This window comes from Octopus bimaculoides, chromosome 2 (genome assembly GCF_001194135.2).
Source record: "Octopus bimaculoides isolate UCB-OBI-ISO-001 chromosome 2, ASM119413v2, whole genome shotgun sequence".
In the NCBI taxonomy this organism is placed as follows: Eukaryota; Metazoa; Mollusca; class Cephalopoda; order Octopoda; family Octopodidae; genus Octopus; species Octopus bimaculoides.
The window spans coordinates 65,705,891-65,731,004 of record NC_068982.1 but is presented as its reverse complement, the minus strand read 5'-3'; the positions used below and the strand labels follow the sequence as shown (position 1 = coordinate 65,731,004).

General features: G+C 39.8%; 2 protein-coding genes across 5 annotated transcripts in view; both read left to right on the top strand.

The window, feature by feature from the left end:
- Nucleotides 1-16,966, top strand: part of LOC106868686 (bcl-2 homologous antagonist/killer) — a 19,103-nt gene extending 2,137 nt beyond the window's left edge. For 2 of the 3 annotated variants that reach the window (XM_014914072.2, XM_052977802.1), the window contains exons 2-5: nucleotides 1,652-1,836; nucleotides 10,213-10,353; nucleotides 13,003-13,165; nucleotides 15,652-16,077. In XM_014914072.2, coding sequence (XP_014769558.1) covers nucleotides 1,706-1,836; nucleotides 10,213-10,353; nucleotides 13,003-13,165; nucleotides 15,652-15,762 — 546 coding nt within the window. In that variant the 5' untranslated portion in view covers nucleotides 1,652-1,705 and the 3' untranslated portion in view covers nucleotides 15,763-16,077. The other variant, XM_014914073.2, reaches the window with a different exon arrangement.
- A 6,799-nt stretch (nucleotides 16,967-23,765) lies between these two features.
- The window catches only part of LOC106868685 (alpha-L-fucosidase), a 26,424-nt gene continuing 25,075 nt past the window's right edge, over nucleotides 23,766-25,114 (top strand). Inside the window, exon 1 of one of the 2 annotated variants that reach the window (XM_014914070.2) lies at nucleotides 23,766-24,151. In XM_014914070.2, the coding sequence (XP_014769556.1) occupies nucleotides 23,790-24,151 (362 nt within the window). In that variant the 5' untranslated portion in view covers nucleotides 23,766-23,789. The remainder of the gene's footprint in view (nucleotides 24,152-25,114) is intronic. The other variant, XM_014914071.2, reaches the window with a different exon arrangement.

The following is a 25,114-nucleotide window of genomic DNA, read 5'->3' as shown; positions in this document are numbered from 1 at the left end:
TTACCAGTGAGAAGAGAGTCCGGACAAAAGGTGCCGCGGAGATGTTGGTGAAATTCCGCCTAGGAGTTCTAGGAGAGCTGATTGCCGAGTTCGGACTGAAGCTGAATGTGGTTTTCGTGCCTTCGGAGAGAAACAGGGTTGACGCACTGACCAGGGTGAAAAGGGCGTGGCTGGAGGAACCGGAGGAAGCAAGGAAAGGGATAGCAGCAGCGTGTCGGCTGGGTGACTCCAAATTGAAGAAGCTACATGCTATGCACCACTTGGGGGTGGATAGGATCCTGTATCTAGCGAAGATGATTGATGCTGACGTCACTAGTAGAAGCGTGAAGAAAGTGGTTGGGAACTGTGATAGATGCCAGTCCATTGACCCCGCCCCAGGTGGGCATGAGCAAGGGAACCTCTCAGTAGAGCGCAACTGGAGGAGACTAGCTGTGGATGTGACGCACTACTGTCAGGGAATGTATCTCACCATGGTCGACTGTGGGCCGGGCCGGCTGGCCATTTGGAGGGAGTTGAGGACAGGCATTGCTGATGAGGTCGCCCAGATTTTGAATGGGATATTCTTGGAGAGGGGTCCCGTGGAAGAACTGCTAATGAACAATGGGGCGGCGTTTCGTTCTGAAGCGTTGGGGGAGATGCTCGACCGGTGGAAGGTGTGACGATTATTCAGAGCGGCGTATTGGCCGAGCGGAGAAAGTTTGGGTCAAGCCGCCAAAGGCACTCTGCACAATTCCAGAAACAGTGTATCCGTGGATGGAATGCCACGTCACGTGCTGGACCTGTGCAGGATAGCCACTTCGTCGGATGAAGAGTGCGGAGTGGGAGACGAGGCACCTGGCTTGAGAAGATCTCGACGCGTAAGGCGCCCGCCAGGTTGGATGGCGGACTTCGAAGTGGAGTAGGGGCGGACGTGATCTTTAAGATCAGGGTGGCATGTGGTATGACGTCAGCAACTGGGGAGCTGACTGCTGACCGGAACCGTGAACTGACCGGAAGAGGAAGAAGGGCTGAGGGAGCCTCGATCGGGATTTTGTGCCCTTTTTGAACAGGGTTGTTGTGAGGAGAGGATGTGCCAAGCGATCGTCTAGGTGTTGGGAGAAGCAGCTGCTATTTCTAGTGTTCTTTGGGTCGGGCCAGCCATGAGGATCGGATACCGCAGATAAAGCCCTCACCTTCGCGAGCGAATTTATAGAAATTAGTACACAAGATAAGGTCATAATCTTCCATGCTAGAAAGACTTTACTCTTCAGTGAGAATGCAAGTGGGTCAAGACTACCAATACAGAGGGTACTTTCGATGTGAACATCGGGTCATATGATGTTAGCAGAGGCATATGCGATCTCATTAGACTATTCCTACTCGATACATAGCCTCTGTGAGGCCCAACGTTCAAAGATTATGCTTCACCACCTCATCCCATGTCTTCCTGGGTCTACCTCTACCACAGGTTCCCTCCACAGTTAGAGATCAGCACTTAATGATAATGACACTGCCAATGCCAATGATTTACAGTTATTTCAGTTTACTAATATGTAGATCATTTGCCTTAAAAGTATTGGAGTAGAAAATATGATCAAAAGAATAATATTACTGTAATAATTTGTTGCTTCATATTCATATCCTTAATAATTATTTATTTGTTTCATTTCAGAGAATATTTGGTCTTTGAATTTGAAAAATCTTTAGAAATACAGGGAAAAAAAGCATGGCTTACTTAATAATTGCTCAGCAGGCTAAAGCTGTATTTCTAGGTTTTGTCCAGGAGAAAACAAAGTTAGAAAATAAGGAACTTCATTCTGAAGCCGAGAATATTATTTGTGAGGATGAAGTTGATGCGTAAGTCCATTATGTTTATCCATGAAGGAACTATTTAGTATATTCCAGCTTTTATCTTTTACTTGTTTCAATCAGAAAGAATATCTGGATGTAGAAAAGCATGTTGGGGCACTGCCTTGAAGGCTTTTAATCAAACAAATCAACCACAGTAATTATTTTTAAAGCTTGGTACTTAGTCTATTGGTCTCTTTTTTTAAACTGTTTAGTTATGGGGATTTAAAAAAAAACATTGGTGGTCAAGTGGTGGCGAGGGACAAACAAACAAACACACACACACACACGCACACACAAAGACATACACATAGATATATACATGTGTGTGTACTGTCCCTCCCCATCATCATCATCATCATCATCATCATCGTTTAATGTCCGCTTTCCATGCTAGCATGGGTTGGATGATTTGACTGAGGACTGGTGAACCAGATGGCTGTACTAGGCTCCAATCTGATCTGGCAGAGTTTCTACAGCTGGATGCCTTTCCTAATACCAGCCACTCCAAGAGTGTAGTGGGTGCTTTAATGTGCCACCAGCATGAGGGCCAGTCAGGTGGTACTGGCAACGGCCACGCTCAAGTGGTGATTTTTACGTGCTACCTGCACAGGAGCCAGTCCAGCAGCACTGACAATGATCTCACTCGAATGTTTTCTCACGTGCCAGTAAGATAACACTGGTAACGAACACATTCGAATGGTGCTTTTTACGTGCCAGTGGCATGTAAGCCAGTCAGCTGCTCTGCCAGCAATCATGCTTGGATGGTGCTCTTAGCACTCTACTGGCATGGGTGCCAGTCATCGAATTTGTGAATTTGATTTGATTTCAATTCCAATTTCACTTGCCTCAACAGGTGTTCGCAAGTAGAGTTTAGTGTCCAATGAAGGGAAGGTATGCATAAGTGGGCTGGTTACACCCCTGGCATAGGCCTTGGGTTATGTTCTCACTTAGCTTGCCGGGTTTTCTCATGCACTGCATATTTCCAAAGGTCTTGGTCACTAGTCATTACCCTCGGTGAGGCATAATGTTCAAAGTTCGTGCTTCACCACCTCATCCTAGGTCTTCCTAGGTCTGCCTCTTCCACAGGTTCTCTCAACCGCTAGGGTGTGGCACTTTTTCACACAGTTATCCTCATCCATTCTCGCCATGTGACTATACCAGTGCAGTCGTCTCTCTTGCACACATCTGATGCTTCTAAGGTCCAACTTTTCTCTCAAGGTACTTACACTCTGTCGAGTATGCACACTGACATTACACATCCAGTAGAGCATACTGGCTTACGCATGTCCCCAGCAGTCACGGCCCATGTTTCACTGCCATGTAGCATGGTTGTTCGTACACATGCATCATACAGTCTACCTTTTACTTTGAGCGAGAGGCCCTTTGTCACCAGCAGAGGTAAGAGCTCTTTGAACTTTACCCAGGCTATTCTTATATTATTTTCTCGGACGAGTCATCCTTTTCCTTATTTCTGATCACCGGTCAAGTATACGTGTGGAGACATCCAAAAGAAGCATTTGACCCAGACTGCTTTCTTCCAGCTGTTAAACATAGAGGAGGATCTGTGATGATCTGAGGGGCTATATCTTGGAAATCCGCTGTCCCAATGGTTTCCCTTTATGGCAGAATTATTAGTCAAGACTATTTAAGCATTTTATCTGATCATGATAATGTACCAATTCAACCAGCTAAAGTTGTTACTGAATGGCACAAGAGCATTCTAGAGAAGTTGAACATCTTATCTGGCCACCACAGTCCCCAGATCTCAATATTATTGAACATTTATGGTGCATTTTAGAAAAACAAGTAAGGAGTCGATATCCTCCACCATCATCACTACAAGAACTGGAGACTGTTTTAGTTGAAGAATGGACAAAAATTCCTTTGGAAACAATTCAAACTTTGTACGAGTCCATACCTGGTAGAATTCAAGCTGTAATTACTGCCAAACGTGGTCCTACCCCATATTAAAATAAATTTGTTTGAAATTTTAAGGTGCTTCCATTATTTTGTTCAACTCCTGTGTGTGTGTGTGTGTGTGTGTGCGTGCGTGTGTGCGTTTGTGTGTGTGTGTAATATATTACATGAGGTGGGGCTGCTGCCTTCCCCCTGGACTTTAAAAAAAAAATTAATATTTAAAAAATTTCTTTGTTGATTTTCTCTGAAATACATGGCATACATAGAAATATTTTTTTAAAGTAAATATTAAATTAAGGTTATTATTTTAAAGCTAGTTTAAGAATGACAATGGAACATCTACTAATGGAATGATTAGAGAATAGAGTCACATTTATTGCAAAGATGTAATTAACTTCCATCCATCCATCTTGTCCACCCACAATTCCTCGGAGTATCATGGGATTAGAGTCCTATAATATAAGAGAGCTGTAATGTGAGGAACAAAATACAGTTCACCTACCTCTGTGTCAGATGTCCAGCTGTGTTTGATCCAAGACACACCCTACTCTTTCTACTTATTGCTTCAGCCTACTGCTAAAGCTCTGTCTCACACATGTCCATCCACGACAACTGCTTGAGGTGAAAAAGGACTCATACTGGTCCTACCTCTACCCACATCCTCACTCCCTCTTTGTCTTCTGTTAAGGCCCCTTGGTAATTGACATCACTGACCCTTTCCTTCCATTTACCTCACGCCCACATGCTCCCCTGATCTCAAAGATCACCTACTCACTTCAATTCAGGTTGAAATCTACCATCCACCTGGGTGGATGTCTCACTTGCTGTGATCTCTACAGAGCTGAAGCACTGCTCATTTCGTCTCCTCCACCTTTGTCGCTCAATGAAGCAACAGTTCTGTGAACATCCAAAAGGTGAGTAGCATTCCATCCACAGAGATATTATTTTTTGAATTAACAACCATCACTGTCTCTCTGTTCTACTGCAAAGTGCAGTGTGCCTTTGGGGACTTCACTCAGACTTCATCACCTACCTGTACGAAGGTAGGTTCTCTCTCTCTTCCACAGTATGTAATGATGTTGTACACAGATGCTGCCATTCATACTTTAATATCACCCTGTGTAGTACAGATTCCTCAGGACAAAAATATTGTACCAAAATACCGCTTTCAGTAGTGAGATGTGTTCTCTCTCTGCCATGGCCTTGATCGTGTGATGGTGTTTTTCCACAATCCCTCTTCCACTTGGCCTGTACGCCGCTCTGAAGAAGCAATGCACATTCCACCTATCAAGCATCTCCGAATGAAATGCGGTGCCATTGTCCATCAGCAATTCGTCCACAAGCCCCACTCCTGGAATATCTCATTCAGATTATGTGCAACCTCATCTGCAGTGCCTATCTTCATTTCCCTCCATATGGCTATCCAACCCAGTCCACATTCAACCATCGAGAGCTATGTCCCCTGCTGGTAGTGTGTCACATCCACTGCCAATTGTCTCCAGTTGTACTCTACTGAGATGTTTTGTGGTTCATTCACACCCAGAGAGAGTCGATTGATTGACACCTATCACAACTCCTGACCACCTTTTGAATGCTCTGCCTAGTAATGTCAGAGTCAACCCTCCTGACAAGACACAGGGTTCTATCCACACCTATATGATACATGGCATGTAGTTTCCTTAGTTCTGAGTCACCTAGCCGACACACTGCAGCTATCCCCCACTCCGAATCTTCCGGCACCACCAACCAGGCCTTTTTCAGCCTGGTTAGAATGTCTGTCTTATTCCTTTCTGAGGCATAAAGATCACACTCAGCTTCAAACCAAATTCGGCAGCTAGTTCTCCCAGAACCCTTAGGTAGCACTTTACTAACAAACGCTTTACTACCCATCCAAGCACTGTGATTGAATCAGTTCAGATTTTGATAGAGCACAGCCTCCATCTCAGGGTCACATTCACCCCCTTCAGCACTGCATCCAACTCAGCCACATTGATGTGATTGTAAACATCTGCTTTGCAGAGCCAGGCTGTGTCCTCCAGTTTGACACCTCCAATTTCCAGGATAAACTGTATCACTATACTGCTAGCATCCTGTTCTCCAATTTGGGCACATAGCAGCTTCCTCTTACTAGGTCTTCTGCTCATACCCTCTCTAGGTTCTGCATCATTGCTACCATCACATTGAGAATAGTTCTTGTCATTGAGAATAGTTCTTGTCCGTTGATGCTGCTACCTAGTTCCAGAATCTCATTTCCCCTCTGAAACATCAACACTACTGTTTTGTCTCTTTGAAGCTTGAGCTCCAGTGCAGCTCTTCCAACCATTGGCTCTGGTGGTTTTGCAGTCAGCCTGAACTTCTTTAGGTGACTTATTGGCCTCTGCGGTAGATGCTACAGTCTTGTCTTCTAGGATGTCATCTATATAGGAATTGGTAGCCTTTTTTACCTTGTCCACCTTTCCCAGGATAGATTTGAGCCCTTTTGCCATGATCTTTGGCGTGGAATTCAACCCAAAACCCAGCCTAAGTCAAACAGTATGTCTGGCCCTTATATCACACCAGCTGATACCACCACAGTTTCTCACTCACATGAAGCTGCAGATATGCCAACTTCAAGTCAACAATTGTTGCCACCCTTATCATCCATCTCCATTCTTGCAATGTTTCCCCACAGACATCAGCCACATTGCTGTCCGTAGGGCACAATACATGGCCATTCATCTCTCAAAAGTCCAGTACTGGCCTGGTTTTGCCCTTCATTGACTGCACCACTGCCATTAGTGGAAGCACTCCACTCTTCACTTCCTCCTTCCAAGGGATAAGGATACCCTCTTTGGTCCATCTCTCTACCTCTCCTTCAAACTCATTTCTGGCACCTCCTTTCAAAGTATACTGATAACAGCTTAGCTTGTTCTTCAATGTTGGGGGCTTCCCTTTCCCACGACACTCTACCGTCCACCGCTGACCATCAAATACTGCTTGAAAATTTTTATCTTCAATGGTGTAAGCAGTACAATCCCCCATGGAGCTGTGCCCCATCTCATGTTGCAGACTTAGAGTGCATGATGCCCCTGTACCACCAAATGAAACCATGTCTCCACTGACACTGACACCTTCATCCATTCCATCTACCACATGGTCGATCACAATCACCTGCAGCCTCAGTGTTGTGCCCCGCACCGCTATCTCCACTTCACTGCTACCATTTCATCCAATTTTGCTGCTATCAACAGCCCAAACACTACTCATCACTTGCCATTTTTTTGTCACCCTTGGGGTCACAATAGACGTTGTACTAACTGTATCTACAAGGGCTCTGCAAACCTTTCTTCCGACCAGGACTTCAACTACTGGCAGCAACTGCATGAGAGCCTCTACTTGTCTATGAGGGAAGTTTGAGAGGCAACAACTTCCCCATGGCCTTTTCCCTTGTTGCACTTTCAAGCAATATGCCCTGTCTGCCTGCACCAGTAGCAAATGCGTGCAGGCTTCGTCTCCACACAGTCCTTTGTCTTGTGTGGTCTGTGGTACTTGAAACACCAGCCCATAAACAGTCACTGCTGCTCCATGGCAGTTTTTCTCTCTTCATTCTTTACTGATCATTGCATAACATTGTGGGCTTCCATAGCTGCCATTGCCACTGCATTCCTCCTGGTGTTTTGTGTTGACATGTGGGCTTGAGCAATGAGCTCACTTATCACCATTTTCTCACTGCCTGCCAGTTGTTTGCAGTCACACCGATATGTCGTTAGGGAAGCTATTTATGAAAGCCAATCATGCCACCCATTCTAGTCCCTCTCTGATAAAACCAGATGGCATGGCCAGTCTCCGAACCTCTGCTGTGTACACGTCTATCTGTTCCCCTGTCCGCCTGACTGTTCCCAGCTTGGCAGATGCAACATATGATCCTTCTGTAAAGGCTTCTTTTATCTGCTGCTCCATCTTGGCCACATTCAGTTGGTCTCTTTCATCCATCTTGAGGTACAGCATCAACGCATTTCTCTCCAGACACAGAGCTATGAGACCTGCTCTGGCCACAACTTTGATCTTACGGATACAGGAAAGTTCTCAGGCACTTCCCCTATATGGTCCTATCAGAAACCACCACATTAGATTTTTCAGATCGATTTCTGAATGTGATAAACTGATACTGTGGATATTTGTTTTTGTACTTGGTCTACTCATAAGTCTCCTGCTAGTGGGCTTAGCTTATAGAGTCTATCTTGCATTTCCTGTAACATTCTAACTACATGTCTGTAGTACCGGAACTATGACCTCTCAATGCAGAGAAGTAGCATTTTAACCTGGAGTGATCTCCAAACTATACACTCTATCAACTTGAATTTTGCAATAACAGATGTTTTGCTTGTAAAAACTTTAACAAACATCAGATTAGTCAGCCAACATTTCCTTTTTGGTGGGTTGTTGAGCTTTTTTACTTAAAATTTCTCACATTTGTATTTATATCACTCCTTTTGTGGTCTCTCTTATTAAAATACCTAAGTATTTTCCATTCAAACTAATCTTCAAAATTTACACATATCTAGCATGTAGTGTCACATATTTCTCCAGATGTGTTTAATGGTAGATGAGTGTTTGTAAACTAACAATTAGATTTTTTGCCTGTACTTACTATAGAATCTGTTATTATATAATGCTCCATACTCAAAACAATTCTCTTTTCTAGCCAACGAAGGAGCTTCAAAGCAGTTGCTCAACCTGCAAGAAATTTCAGCCAAAACTCCCTTAATTCATTGCTTACCGGCCTAAATGAACTATCAGTACATATTGTAAAGCTGAGTTTGCGAGTGTGTGTATGTGTGCTGCATCTATAGAAATCCACACCTTACAAAATAGCAATCTGGGAGTCGCACTAATGGATTCCTCATAGTTGAAAATGTCCGGAATCGGCCATTTATTTTTTTATTTTTTGCTTTCTAAGGGGTGAATTTTTGCACTAAAAATAATTTTAAACCATAACTTCTAACAATTTTCAAGTCGGAGAAATACATCAGCATTTGCAAACATGAGTTAGGTCCCCTTCTAGCTACGGTGTAAAGAGAGAGATAACAGATTTTTAAAATTTTGTCTTTTTAGTGAGTGACTGACAGACAAAAACAGACAGACAGGGGTTGTTATGTATGTGTGAATGGCTTCAGTCACACACACACACACGAACATGTATGCGTACAAAACACGTATGCAATAGGTGTACGTACGTGTGTGTGTTGCCCGTATGTGTATATATATATATATATATACACACAATATAAACGATATTCTCCGTTTCTCCACAACTAATTTCCAAATTTGCTGAATGCATTGCTCTACTTATAGTGACATATAGCTGGTCGTGCGTGAACATGGGAGAGAGCAGAAGTTACCAGAGCAAAAATCGTAAGTGTTGACTGTAGACACGCTCCTTCGCAAACGATCAGCTATTATTTTGTAAACAATGTTACGAAACTGTTCATGTTTTCGAAAGGAGAGATCTGACTCTCACATCTCTGCGGGAGAAGATAGGCCTCTCTATTCCTCTTACAAAACTTACGTTCGGGTGCCAAATTTGCCTCAATTGATGGTATTACTCAGGTAATCCTAACTTAATCCCGAGCAAAGCTGGGTTATAGTGCTAGTATAATCTATCATAGAGATTACAGATGTGATATGAAGAATGGTTGTCTATGGATTTAATTTGTTAATCTGTAATATCCAATTCTGGAAAGCAAATGTTACATATGCATTTGGGTCCAGAAATCCAGTTCTGATCTATGTATGCAGTAGCATACATAGATCAGAACTGAACCTCTGGACCCATGAGGCCCCTGCCTTAAGATGGCTCTGGTTTAGAGACTGGCAGATGTGATGAAGTCTGGTAGCAGTGCTTGTAGTACATATGTGTGTGCGTGTGTATATTCATTCTTCATCTAAAATAATATTTGGGTTAAAATTGGTGATAATATAACTTTGGGTAGAATAATCATTTCAAGTGAGTACTTACTTAGTTTAATTCATATACTTGATGCATTTTATCATCTTGTCCATCTTATCATTGGCAATGTTCACATTTTTTGTCTGCATTATTTATTATATTTAGAAAAGGCAGTGAGCTGGCAGAATCGTTAGCACATTGGACAAAATGCTTAACGGTATTTCGCCCGTCGCTACGTACTGAGTTCAAATTCCACTGCGATCAACTTTACCTTTCATCCTTTTAGGGTTGATAAATTAAGTGCCAGTTCAGTACTAGGGTCAATGTAATTGATTATCCCCCGCCCCCAAATTTCAGGCCTTGTGCCTGTAATAGAAAGGATTATTATTATATTTGGAATAATTCACTTTAGTTTCTTCTTGATACTAAATATCACACAACAGTGAATCTTTATAGGAAAAGTTCTTTCTTTTTTATCTTTTTACTTATTTATTTATTTATCAACTGAGCTTTCAAAAATCATTTGTATTTTGCAGAAAGTATGTATTAGTTGGGAAGCAGCTGGCTGAAATTGGAGATAAAGTGAATGAAGAAAATAAAGAAGCATTTGAGGTCATGGCTAATCTATTAGATATAAAAAGTGATTCATTAGTTATACAATTTATGAACATTGTTGAGTAAGTTTATTCTTTATTCTTTTATTTGTTTCAGTCATTTGACAGCGGCCGTGCTAGAGCACCACCTTCAAGGGTTTTAGTCTATAGGGAAGTGGTTATACACCATTAGGTGTACACCCACTTTCCTATATTAAATTCTAAATAATAACGGAACGCAGAACTCTGATCTATCAACACAACAATATTTATTTATGGAGGAAATAGGCTTGGTTGCTGAGACGTTGGAATGTTGGAATGAGCTGTCCCCAGAGTTGGAATGCTGGAGAGACAGCTTGACCCGTCCATGCTCATGGCCGGCCGACCGAGAAAGAGAATGAATTTAGCGGGAACGTTTAGATGTTGAATTCCACGCATGCACATGAGACTCTTCCCGTGTTCCTTCCGGAACTATTCCCTGCGCATACGTGGATGAAAGCGCAGTAATGGCGACTGTATTTTGGCGCCAAATGACGTCACTACAAGTCAAAGAAATTGACCCCAGGACTTATCTTATGTAAGCCTAGTACTTATTCTATTAGTCTCTTTTGCCAAACCACTAAGTTTCAGGGACATAAACACACCAGCATCAGTTGTTAAGCAATGGTAGGGGGACAAACAGAGACATACAATGGGCTTCTTTCAGTTTCCCGTCTACCAAATCCGCTCACAAGGCTTTGGTTAGCCTGAGGCTATAGTAGATAACACTTCCCCAAGGTGCCACACAATGGGACTGAACCTGGAATCATGTGGTTGGGAAGTAAGCTTCTTATTACACAGTCACACCTGCGCCTATTAATATTTTCTATAAAAAACTTGCCTTTTTCCCCCAGTACTATTTCAAATATTCTATAACTGCTACTACTTCATTAGAAAATATGTCTTGTGGTTGTTTTATACATATATAGTCATTTGCTTGTGGAAAACTTTAGCTATCATAGAGTGAAGATGTGAGATAGTTTATTGTGTTTGGATATAGATTTTCTCATCACTGGTTAACATTTACTTTGTCACGTTGTTATAGGTTGGACCAAAAAAAAAAATGTTTTGGCGGTTGCAGCAGTGAGATGTATATAGCAAGAGATATATTCCCAACAAGAAAAGTTAAGTAACAGTTACATAACTCATCATGAGTTAGTGGTAACATAGAGATTTTACTCAACCATTATGTAGTTACACAACTGTGACGAGTTGGAAAGAAACTCCAGAAATTGTTTAGTGGACAGTCAATTTTGGTTGAGAATCTGTTGTCCAGTGCTTAAATCAGTCTGCCACTAAATTTATGTGGAAGAAGGAAGGTAAATGATGCAAGTTTCATGTGAGGTTGCCATAAATGACAGAAGTAAACTGTCTAGAAGTTGCAGAGGAAAGAGAATGTTTTTCTATAGGTATCTCAAATTTACACTTGTGACCAAGTTAAACTAGGTCACTAACATTGAAACTGAATGCACTTACCTAAACTAAACTCTGTATCACCTAAGACAGTGGCAAGTATAACAGGCTAAACAAATAAATTCTTAGTACAAGTTCCAAGAACAGTGGAAACAAATATGAAAACTGAGGTTTCGATTCTTGGTTAAGAAATTATTGTCTATCTCTAACAGTTACTATGAAGTTTCATTCTCTACTCAAAACCATTTCTCTTCGTTTATACAATAAATGCACATGTTAAAGGCATGAGAGCCTCACTATGCCATTATGCTTCCACTAGGACCTTTTAATTAAACAAAAGAAATCAATGAGTACTGGAGTTCAAGTAATTGTAATGCTATAAATGGGCATAGGCATTGCTATATAGTTAAGTTTGCTTTACAGCTATATGGTTCTGGGTTCAATCCTACAATGTGGAATCTGGAGTGGGGTGAGGAAAAGCAAGTGTCTTCTACCATAACCTTTGGTTGACAAATGTCATGAAAATAAAATTTCAAAGCTGGAAGATGAACTGTGTGGGGGTGAAATGCATATGTGTGTGAGTGCATATGTGTGTGTATGCTTGAGCCTATATCTTCCCTTTTTATATGAGCAAAAAAAGACCTAAAGCAATACAGAAATGTTAGAAATGACATTGTTCAAAACATTCCATTACTATTTTACCATTATTATAATAGGATTATTAAACTGATTATTGTCACTCTCCTGTAAAAATTGTTCTTGCTTCTTGCTCGTGGTCAAAAGAAATCATCATTATATCTAGAGAGAAAGCATTGCTACATTAAGATCCATTACTACTGCTGACCAAGTCTGCTAGCTGATAACTCTACAAACATTTGCTTATCAATCTACTATGGTTTGCTTGAATTAGTTGGAGAACACAGTTGGGAATATCTTTTTTAACCTGATTTTTTTGCCTTCGTTTTCTATAAAAATACAATTTTCATACTACAAAATATTTGTTTACCACTATCAAGACATATGAGAAATTTTCAACATAGCTAGTGATTATACCACTTACTAAGTTTATAGAATATGATTCTAAATATATCAAGCTTATCCATAAAGTTTGAAACATTTTATTTATTCCTCAAAATGCTGTCATTACAAAAGGCAGGGGGAATAAAATATCTATCATAAAATTGCTTTTTTTTTTACACTTTTAAAATGTTATATGATATCAAATGAAATCCGTTTTAAACCCTGATATTATATTTTCTCTATTTTCATCTTCCTATAAAGCCTAATTGATTGCTCAAATCAAGGCAGAATACTGGTATTGTTCTGCTTTGCGTACTATCTGCTACGTCGATTTACGAAAGAAATATTTCAAAAAATTCTGCTGTGTATTTCGAATTTTGTGGGAATTAGTCTTGCACGATGGATATATAATCAAGGTGGATGGGTAAGTTTATTTTACATTATTGCTAAACTGATAAATAATTTCAAATCTAGCCTCATTATCTCTACCTCTATCTTTTTAATATAGTGAACTTCCAAATCAAATATAGTCATTGTCTATGCTTGTAGTCATAGAATTTACTCAGTTTTAGGATTGATTTTTATAGTCTTCTTTCAGCAGAAAGTCTACTGTAAGCGTCTTAGAAATATTGTTGAATTTAGAAGTAAGGTGCAGTCTTCAGCATTCTCTATATCACACCGAATACCTCATTAACTGAGATTGGCAGGAGTTTATCTATAGAAGGATGTGAGTTTAGTGCTACAAACTAATGGAATACTGGCTAACTTTCCTGGAGGCTTAAAGTTCTAAATGTTTTGATAATTTTAAATTATGACTATATTTACTTCATGTGCAAAAGTTTTTGTAATCTTCACTTTCTGATTGTTGACAAGACTTTATCAGATATTGCCACATGAGTAGGAATATTGCATCATCAGTGGGTATAAGTGGGTGTTTCTTCATGAGAGGGTATATTGCCTCATAAGTACAAGTATTGCCTTATGTATGGTTATATCTCCTTATGAATTGAAATATTACCTCACGAGTGAAGAAAGTAGACTTGATTTCCATTTGAAACCATATCAAATATATTACGATGCCCTTGAGAAAAGTATGAAGTCTACACAATATCATTTTTACCTATGCAGTTATGCCTTATTTTTCTGACAATGTTCAACATGATTTTTCTGCTATGTTTTACTATACATAGCATAAAGGTCATGAGATGAAATGTTGTTGTGGTTGGATATAATATCTATTGAAATCAGTTTATATTGCAGTCAAGTAAGTACCCCTTAACAGTTGAGTTGTTATTATTGGAAAAGACACTTAACAATACATGATTTGCAATGGTTTGTGAAAATAAAAAATTTCAGAATTATTTATGCTGAAGCAGCATGAAAATTTATTGAAAAATACTCACCCACAAAAAAAAAAAAGAAAAAAAAAGAAAGAAAGAAGGATTCCCAGTTTCTGAATTGTACTTTTTTTTTTCACTGCTTTCATGGATTACCATCACTCTCTGTTGCCATCCAATCCCATTATTATGAATTTGAATTGGACGCTTGAGTCATAGTGAATCTTTCATTAGCTGATTACATGATCATGGATGAATTGCAGTTACTCTTTTGATAGAGCTTGGTAATCCTAGAATTCTTCTGTTTGGCATCAATATAAGAGCTCTGTTGTGCTCTCCCACTACCTCTTCACTATTCACCATACTGCTGTCCCATGACTTCACTATTTTCCTGGCAGGATGGCTGAATGGCTGCTTTGCCTTGCCAAAGGGTAGCCTGTAACTGTTCAAGGAGCAGTTGTCACCATGAGGTATTTTCATATACCTGCATAACCATTTGTACATATTAATATCTAGCATATATATATATATGATTGCAGATGTAGTATTGCACCATTAAGTGGACAACCATTCCTTCTACACATTTTGCATGTGAAAATTTAACAAATTGTCTTAATTTTAACTCTTAACATTTCTCTCTACTTCAACTAATTTCTTCCTCTTTCTATTTTTTAAATACAATTGAGGTTATTTTTTAAATGTGTAGAAATATGTTGATCCTTATTTAGTTGTTATTGTTGTTTGGCATAGGCTATGACTGATGTGATAGCCCATGTCAGTTCAGCATGAGATGAACTATGGCATAGAATTTTTTCATCAAATACCAGACAGTAATCTCCAAATTCTGCATGCCAAATATTATTTTCTTCATCACATCAGAGACTACATTGTAAGATTTATGCAGTGTGTTTGTTTGTGAGATACAGAATCTTGGCATGATATAAAATGAGTTTATTGTATACAGATTTCAAGTTCACTCAGTTGGAAAACGTAAAAGAGAGAATTATAAGTAGTAATAAGTCAAGTTATGAAAGTCAAAAATGCATCCACAGTACACAGAATAAAATACAAAAAGACAGAAAAATGAACATTAACAGAGCCATAAAAATAAAAGGAGTAATATTTGTAAATTTCAATCAACATGGAACTTTTGAAGGGTACACTGTACTGACAGCTATCAACTGATGTAGGTAGTTTATTCCATGTTTCAACATTTCTGAATATGAAAAATCTCCAGTTTGTCATATGTAACATTCATAAGTGTTGTGGTGCCTGGGCAGTACATCAAATGTACTGCCCAAATTCAAAATAAAATGCATATAGCATTTTTTAACTCAATACTTATTGATCTGGTATTCCATGCTGCATCTATTTCAGTATTTCATTAAAGAGAATTGCTTGACCAGCAATCCAGACTCCATGCAGTTACTCAACCTATGAGCAATAGCAGCTAAATCTGTTTAAAACAATATCTTACCCAAGTTCAATAACATTAAAATGTTGACAAGTCTTTCTCCTCTTCAGACAGTCTACCTGAACTACATTATTTTGTGTTTTTTGTTTTTTTACCGAGGCGATGACTACTGACCGAGACCTTTGGAAATGTGCTGTATGGAGTACCAGTTATGGAGTCAGTTTGATCAAGGCTGGTCTAAAGCTAAATGACAACTTAAGATCTACATGAAGAAGCAATTTTTTCTACTTCATTCTATTGTCGTCGCCATCGCTGCCATCATCGTTGTTGTTTAACGTCTGTCTTCCATGCTGGCTTTGGTTGGACAGTTTGACAGGAGCTGGTCAGGTGGGAGACTGCACCAGACTTCTGTGTCTGTTTTGGCAGGGTTTTTACGAGTGGATGCCCTTCCAGCCATCCAGCAGAATGAGCTAAGTGCTTTTTACATGGCACCAGCATCTCAAACTAAAATTACTTTATACTATCCAAACATTATTATATATTCTTGCTTATAATGATAATTAAAATTAATTTCTCTTTCAAATTTTGCAGACTGCAATTGTTCAAAAATCAACTCAGAACTTGCCATGGATTATAGTTGCAGGTGTAGCTGCTACATTAATAGTCGGCTTTTTTGCATTGAGAAAATCATAAACAAAATTCATTAGAGTTCTCATGTGATATTCTCTTTTTAAAACCATAATTATATTTTATATTGCACATTTTTTAAAAATCCTGAACTGGGTGGAATAAATATAACAGTTTTATTATAATCAAGTTTTATTATTATAATCAAGTTTATACCATGTAATCTTTTAAATTCATATCTCGGTTTATTTCATCTTAAAATATATTATATAACGCTTTTTATTGCTGCAATGTGATTGTTGCTATTGTCAGCCACCACCTTGTCAATGACTGCTAAAAGGACATGTACCACCAATGCCATCACCAGCTACTACAATGATATTTTACCTCCATTGTCAACAACACTTGTGTCAGCTGCTGTTAGCACAATCACTGGACTGAAACGAGGTTACAGCCCATTCAGCTATTCAAATAGCAGAGTCTTCATTGACACATTTCTCTGACTCTATCTTTCTGAAGATAGGCCTTTGCACCTGGAATATATAAAGGTTTTTCAACTTTCCTCTCTAGATGGTTAGAAGCTATCTGTAGTCAGCTTTTCATTTGTTAAATTAGATATCACTTTATGTTACCTTAACACATTATATATGTCTTTACATTGCCTTAAAATTCATTCCATTTATATTTCAACAAGAAATTAAAACGAAAACAAATTGATTTATCAGATAGCCACAGACTGCCTAACTATTGTAATTTCAATAATAGTAATAAAATTTCATTTCAAACTTATATAAAAAAGTGTAAAGCATTCCATGTTATAATAAATAATATTTTATCAATTGTTTCATCATTTTTGTTTCTTTTTTTTTTTTGTTGTTGTTGTAAACAGTTCAAATTTAGACAACTGTAGAGATTTTAACATTGTAAAATGAAAAAAAGGAATTTATGCCTCTTCTTCCATTTTTGCTCATTTTTTTTTTCATTAAACTTCTATCTTTTACCTGTTTTAGTCATTAGACCACTGCCTTGAAGGAACAGAGTAGAGATAAACAAGCTTAGTGCATGAGGGGGAATAATTTGGCGGTCTGGGGGAGGGAAAACGATGACTACTGTAACATGAAGGTGTGGAGAAAAGTATTAATGGGTGAAGAATGGTTAACAGGTGAGAGGTTTCTAGGTCGCAAGCAAGAAAAGTGATGGAGGGAGGAGGGCTGCAGCAGATGATATGGTGTAGGGGAGGGTGACATGATGAGGAACATTGATTAATTGAAGTGCTTATATATATGTGTGTGTGTGTGTATAAGATTGGTTATGGGTTAGACAAAGGCAACAGCAAATAAAACAACAACCCATAGGATTTTAGATGTGTATTAAATGAATGGCATAAAATACACAGACCGAAGGCAGCTCAAAGCTGTTATAATCATCTGAGTCCAAAACACAAGCCGTCACAAAATATCAGAGTTCAAGCACAGAGCTGTTACAAATAGTTGAATATATATCAGTTCTTAAAGACAGGTGGATTTCCTTGTTTCATTACAAATCCTCAAAAGTCGATCAAAACAAAAGGGAAGTTGCTCTAACCGTTTTCTTCTTGTGTTGTTGGTTACTGTTTATGTCATTAGTTGGAGTAATAAACCTTTAAAGGGTGATAGAGACAGTGAAAGTTATAGATATCATAGTTGCCTCTTGTCATCTTCACCTTACCAACTATTTCGAGGTCGTCTCTTTCGCCAACTCCTTTGACTAACTGACTTTAGCTAGTGGACTGTCTGTATTTACAATTATCATAACATGGTAAGAAAGAGAGACATGCCACTCTGAAAACAATGGGAACTGCAGTTGGTATCTTCCGTATTTCCTATCAGCTATTGTTTGTTTGGAGGGGTTAAAAGAGTCAAGTGGAGAATACATAATTTGGCTTGTGTTGAATGTCTCAGCTGTCAATTCTTGTCTCTCCGCGAGAAAATGCTGTGGTACGCTAAAAGGGAATTCTGTAGATTCAGGTTCAAATCAATAGGCCTAAATGAAAATCCACTTTTTCTTTCCAAGTAAAACATTTTTGTAACAATGTATATATATATATATATATATATATATATATGGCTATGAGGTAAGAAGTTTGCTTCCCAACCACTTGGTTCTAGGTTCAGTCCCACTGTGTGGCACCTTGGACAAGTGTCTTGTACTATAATGCCAGGCTAACCAAAGCCTTGTGAGTGGATTTGGTTGAAAGAAGCCTTTGTATATGCGTGTATATATATATATATATATATATATATAGCAATAAGGTATATATAGCAATAGGTATATATAGCAATAGGTACTCATTAACTTGCAGACACTGTATTCCATTGATTAAACTGTTTATTTTATAACCCAAATGACGATAAAGACAATATACAGACACTTATGACATACCATGTCATATCAACAATTAAGATTTCAAATTTAAAGGACATCTAGCAATTGGGGAAGGGTCCCACTTGACAACTGGTATTGATTGTTTACGTTCCCATAACTTAAGTGGTTTGGCAAAAGAGATCGATAGAATTTGCATTGGGGATTTAAAAAAAATAAATATTGGGGTTGATTTGTTTGATTCAAGTTCTTCAGGGCGGTGTCCCAGAATGGCTGCAGTCTAATGATTGAAACAAGTAACAGATAAAAGATACACACACACACACAAAGTATATCATATATACATATGTAACAAATAGCTTCCTAGATTCTTGGCCAAGATTCAAAACTGAATCAAGATTTTTCTACAATTCCTTCCTATTGTTTTTGGTCTTGGCACTTAGAAATTTATTATAGCCAACTGACACATTTAAAGGAGTTCTATTGTTTAAGTGAACATTGTTAGGTTAAATAGAGTTCGGACAAGATAGATGGAAAATTCTTTGTTTAGCCTGACCTAATTTAGTTTAAAAAAATATAAATACAGAACCCAAAATTGATTTGCTCACTTTTTTTCTACCTTCATTTATGGCTTGTCATCCAGGAAAATACAACTTTTACCCTCTCTACTTTTCAACTCAGAGAGGTAGACTCTCTTACACTTTCTTTCATTTTGCTATCTGTCTTCTTGCAGTCATTCATAGATGAAGTTAACTACCAACAGAATTGATAACAGAACTACAATTAATCTGTGTGGTACAACAGCTTGAAAAAAATTGTATTTTACATTGTAATGATGAAAATAATGGACCATTTCAACTAACAATAATATTTCTTCTTTCATTTATTTGGTGCATACAGTTGTTACTTTCTGCTGACTCCTTGCTGCACATGTAAATCATTACACACGCACTCATATTTATTTATCTATGTTAGAGAATGTTAATTATAGCCAGTTCATAGGGTTACCCAGGGTTTCACATCCATAAAGCACATTATGTCATGTACTTGGCTTTACACATGTATTATCAGACTCTAGTGGCCTATAACCTCTCTTCAGATTGGAGGGAAAAAAGGTATTATGGCTAGGTTTTGAACACACAGACAAAGAAAGGATAAGCTTAAGGGATTGTCTCCCTTAGATCACTATCCGGAATCCACCCAGTTAGCTTGTAGGTCCCAGGATTTCAGTAGGAATCACCTGAAGTGTAAACAAGATCTGTAGACTTCCATCCTGGAATTTAAGATGCTCCCCAGGATGAGGGAGCTCTTTAATATCCTCACTCATTCCACTATGCACAGCTTGCAATGTTTGCTCCCACAGATGTAGGAACCCAGCTTTTATAAGATCTTGCATGTGAAGTCCCTTCATCCTTCAGGTGCCATACATGGCTGGCCAAGGATGTGACATAATGTCTTTCTGAGATCCTAAATGAGGATTTATGGTTGCAGAGGTACTGCTTGAAGGTGTTTCAAGTGAGTCTTTAGGAATCCTTGCCCACTAAGCTATACAAGGCTTGTATTGTCTGCTCCCATTTATATAGGATCTGATTGTTCTATGACCCAGCATTTAATTAGCGACAACAATGGCAATGGTGGAGGCAGCAGCAGCAGAGACACCAAAACCAACAACTACGACTGCAGCACCAATACCAGTACCATGACCGAAGATGACAGCCATGCCAGCACCAGCAGAACTACCAGTCACACACCCAGAAATCACACCAATGGCAGCCACAACAAAGCAGGCAACACTAATACTGCGACTGGGAATGATTACTACTCCAGCAACAGCAACTGGTATCACTAGACCCACGCCCTGTAATAACAATACTGACGGTAGTGATAGTAGCAACAACAGCAACATCAGGCCTGTGGCCAACGGAAGAAACCAGAGGCGATAACACAACCAGTACTCAAGCTTGGAGATATATTGGTTTGGTTGGAACTGCTATTAAGCAACGCCTGTACAACCACAGGTCCTCTTTTAGGGTTCCAGAAAGACCTTATGTCATGTACTTGACTTACCATGTGTGGCGCCTTAAGGATAAAAGAACTACATATGAAATTAAATGGAGGCTCATAAAGCAATCAGGGTCCTATGTAAACGGGAGCAGATAATACAAGCTTTGTATCGCAGAGCAGGCAAGGATCCTTAGTCTTGCTTGAGCCGAAGACCCTTTTAAACGCTACCTGCTGGAGGTTTCAGATTCCCCGTTTGTCGATTAGGGCAATAAAAATTTAATGAATGGACTGATCTAAGGGCGATAACCCATCCCGTTTATGGCTGAGACAATGTATGATATTTTTTTGTTTACAAATTGACTGACCATAGCGGTTTTCTACTTCACGTTTGAAGAGAGGTTATATGTCCGCGGCCATCGAAGTCTGATGAGTCGTCTACAAGGCTAAGCCTTTTATGGATGTGAAACCATCGGTCACTCTATGACCGACTGTATAATTAACTTCCTGTAAAGATATTATTGCTCTAACTTTAGAGTGTGCTTCTTTTTCTGATATATGATCCGCTACGATATATAAATATATATATGTAAACATACATACTAGTGGATAGACAGGTTACATATAGTGATTGACACGAGAAAAAAGAAAGAAAGAGAAAGGGCTGTAGATTTCAAACATCTCAAATTTCTTTTCCTTCAGATTTCTCCCCCCCTCTCTCTCTGTCTCTGTCTCTCTCTCTCTCTATCTATCTGTCTATCTATCTCTTCATTGTACTTATATCTATTTATTTTCACATATTTCAAATTTCCCTTTTTCTTAGTTTCATCTTTCTCCTTTCATACACTCCGACACACACGCACACACACACGCGCACACACTAACATACACGCACAAACACAACAACCACTTCTACATTTTACACATTTTTCTACACAACTCAAGCCCTTAGTTTGTTCAATCCCGCAACCATCGCCTCATCAGCATTATAACTTCATCTGTCACCCATCTTCTAGATACCAATCACTGTCTCGACCCTAAAAAAAATTACTACACCCACCTTGCCGAACAGTACTCTAGTGCCTGATTGTACGCTTCACTCCCATCCCCGCAGGGTGCTACCATCGATATGTAGAAGAGAATCAGGAGTTGTTCGGGTTGTGGCTGCTTCCGTCATCTCTCTTATGTTGGCTTCACACGACAGACCTCAAATGCGCTCTCAGCTGCCTCTTCCTCTCGGCTGCGGTCATCTGCAACACTCTCAGGCAAAACAGCGTGCATGCTCGAAGCCCAACCCTCACTGGTCAACATCGACCAGTTTGGGAAGCTTTGGTAGATCGCTCTTAAGATTCTGAAAGCAGTCCTGGTGCTGGCGGCCTATGCCCTCAGATTCTCTATTAAAAAAGCCCTGGACTCTTGTTGACCCAGTGATTGGTAACGATTGTTTTATTTCGCTCTACTCACCTTCAGCCTCCTCAACATCGATGCGGGTCAATATTTCGGCCTTTTGGCAGATGCCCATACCCAGTGTGTCCGAGAATGCCGCACTCTGCTTGTTCACGCACCCACAGTCTTCAACTCCTGACTCAACTGAAAGCGTTTACACAAACGAGTAAATGCCAATTCATCTAGGGGGTTGTTCTGGCTGCTGTCAGAGTAGTAACCTCTGATGACATCGTCTTCTATCCTACCGAGAAGGTTTTGGCTGCTCTCCAGCTTAAACATCCTGAGCCGTCTACAGACCTCTGATCCATACCCCCACCCGACCCTTAGCCGCTATATGTGGATATTAAGAAAGACATCCTCTCTGCTCCGAAGTCTTGCCCTGCCAGTAGCAACAGAGGTGCCGATGGTCTCCGACCTAGCCACCTCAAAGACTTCCTGACTCCCCTTACTGCCAAAGCTAAGTGCTGCCTGTTGAGCGTAACTGCGGTTCTCACCAGCAAGTTCATTAACGGCATGCAAGACCCTTATTCTCGAGGACTCTTCTTTTCAGCTTGGCTAATCGTTCTCAGGAAGAAGGACGGTGTTTGCTGATCCTAGCCTACCATTTGCTCCACTCTCAGGTCCAGGCTACGCCAATTCGAAACTCTGACAAACAGACTGAGCCTGATCCTTGTCCATTCAGCATTCTTTCTGTTAAGGAACTGCTTCACCTTACCAAAGTTTCTATATACCTCTCTCGGTACCCTTTGCTACAACCACACTTGTACCCAACAGGCCGCTGAGGAGATATGCAACATCCGGTTTGATGACACTGAGTGACAACAGATATCGTCAGATATGGCGGTCTCGGCCTCCAGTCCCGGGTCTCACTGACCCTACCGGCATTTCTCTCGTTGGCAAAATTTTGCCATGTCCTCATCAACGGGATCTCCGCAACACAGATGAACCAGCTGTGATCGAGGAGTGCCGAGTGGCCTACGTGACGACATGGACCTTCTTGGGCTCTGTCATGTGTACTTCCATCCCCCTTCTCCCCTTTGTGGACCTCCACCCCCTCTCCCCTTTGTAGATGTCCGGTTCCCCCACAAGACAAATGGGACGCTATCCAGTACAACATCATCTCGAACAGGCTGGTGTACTTTCTTGACCAGCAACGTCTATTATATTTCCACTGGCCTCTCATCCCCATAGCGGTGCCTGATTAAATTCAGTGCCATCACTCTCAACTGACACTCAGCTGGATAGCAAATATTTGCACGTCGGTCTTTCTCTGAGGCGTGGCCTCCGAACCTCACAAATGCCGCTTAGGATCCACTGTGGATTCTTTAGGTCTGCACTCCTCATGCCATTATAGTGCTGACCACCTTCCATGCTATGCTGCTCTCGGTGAGATCATAAACCATGGCCTAGACACTGCAGGCTTCCTCTCCCAGCTCGAGCCAACAAAGCTAAGGAGAGGGGATGATAAAAAGCCAAATGGCATGACAGTTTTCTCGTTCCACGGTAGTAGGGCCCCGTCATCTAGGATGTTATATACTGTGACACCTTTCTCAGCAGCAAACTGGTTGTGTTCGGCTGCCAATCCAGGCTTCGCTACTTCTCAATTGTAGAATAGAGTTACATTATAACTAATGAAATAGTTCGCGTAATATGAGAAATGTGTTAAAAGTTGTTTGGTATGTGTCTCGGCGCACCTGCTAACTTTAGAACCTGGCTATACTTCTGGCTCCAGCTATTTTCCCACCCTAATTAACAAGTATGTCATGAGGTCAAATAAAAGAATTAGTGCAGAAAATAAATATGCAAATAAAAATAGTTGTTCAAGGGAGATTATTCTCGATTATATTTTGATCACATGAATAATGGCGACTGCGGCAAGGATGTTGTGTGGGTTTTATTTGTTGTTTATCCTCTCTTTTCTTTTACAACAAACTGATGCCGAATATCAACCTAACTGGGAATCTTTAGATAAAAGAATTCTTCCTTCATGGTACGACGAAGCGAAGTTTGGTATATTTCTTCACTGGGGCGTTTTCTCCGTACCGAGCTATGGTTCCGAGTGGTTTTGGTGGTACTGGAAAGGAAGTAAAACCCCTTATTATGTTGATTTTATGAACAAGAATTATCCTCCTGACTTTACTTATCCAGATTTTGCGCCGAAATTTACCACGGAATTTTTCAATGCTAAAGAATGGGCAAACTTATTTGAAGCTGCTGGAGCCAAGTATTTTTTCTTTCTCTTTTTTGCACTTCATCAGAAATATTTCTAAAGTCATTCGTTTAAACCTCACTTCCTTACTACTGTTGTAAATGTACTCTTTAAAAAAAATCTATATAAGTCATTTGGCTTCATTCCTTGTTGTATACAGTCTATCACATTGTAACATGTTTGGTCAGAAGCTGAATGAATTTTTAGAGATGAATTGCTTGTTTAGCCTATAGCTTTACTGTCATTTGTGGAATACTACATCATGAAATAGATCAGATATAGAGTCTCTCACTAATATATTTAGGAGTTATAGAGGCAATCTTCCATTGGTTTGGAAAACCAGCTCCAGTAAAGCACAGGGGAAACAGGGATCACAGGGGCATAGCCAGTTTCACACAATATACCTTCAGCATTCAGGTGGGAATTTGATCAGGGAGGATGTCTTTATTGGTTCTGAGGTCCCACACCTGATGATCATGATTTCTTTTGAGTTGAAGATCATTCTCTGTAACCTTTTATTGAGAGGTGGAATAATACGTAGACCTGGTCATTCGTCATCAATGTTTGATATGCAACACTCTCCTACAAAAATTTGGCAAAAGGTTGAATCCATATTATCTACTACCAGAAATACTCGGCGTTGCCCGGGTTAAAGAGAATAATGAAATCTAAAAACGCCGTCTAGACTACGCATCATCTTTATACATAGAGATGTATATACACACACGCACCCAAACACACGTATATATATGTATATCAATATAAATATATGAAAGTCAATGAAGTTTCGTAAAAGGTGATCATGTACATACTTTCTTGCTGTTGTGATTATAACACCTCGTTGTAAACAATGTTCCTTGTTTTCCCTTGTGGAGCATATACAAATAGGTTTTTTTTTGCTGCCCACTCTTGAGCAGCCAACATACAGTTGTCCATGTGAGAAGCAGGGCTCTTCCAAGAGAAGACCAGCTACAGACA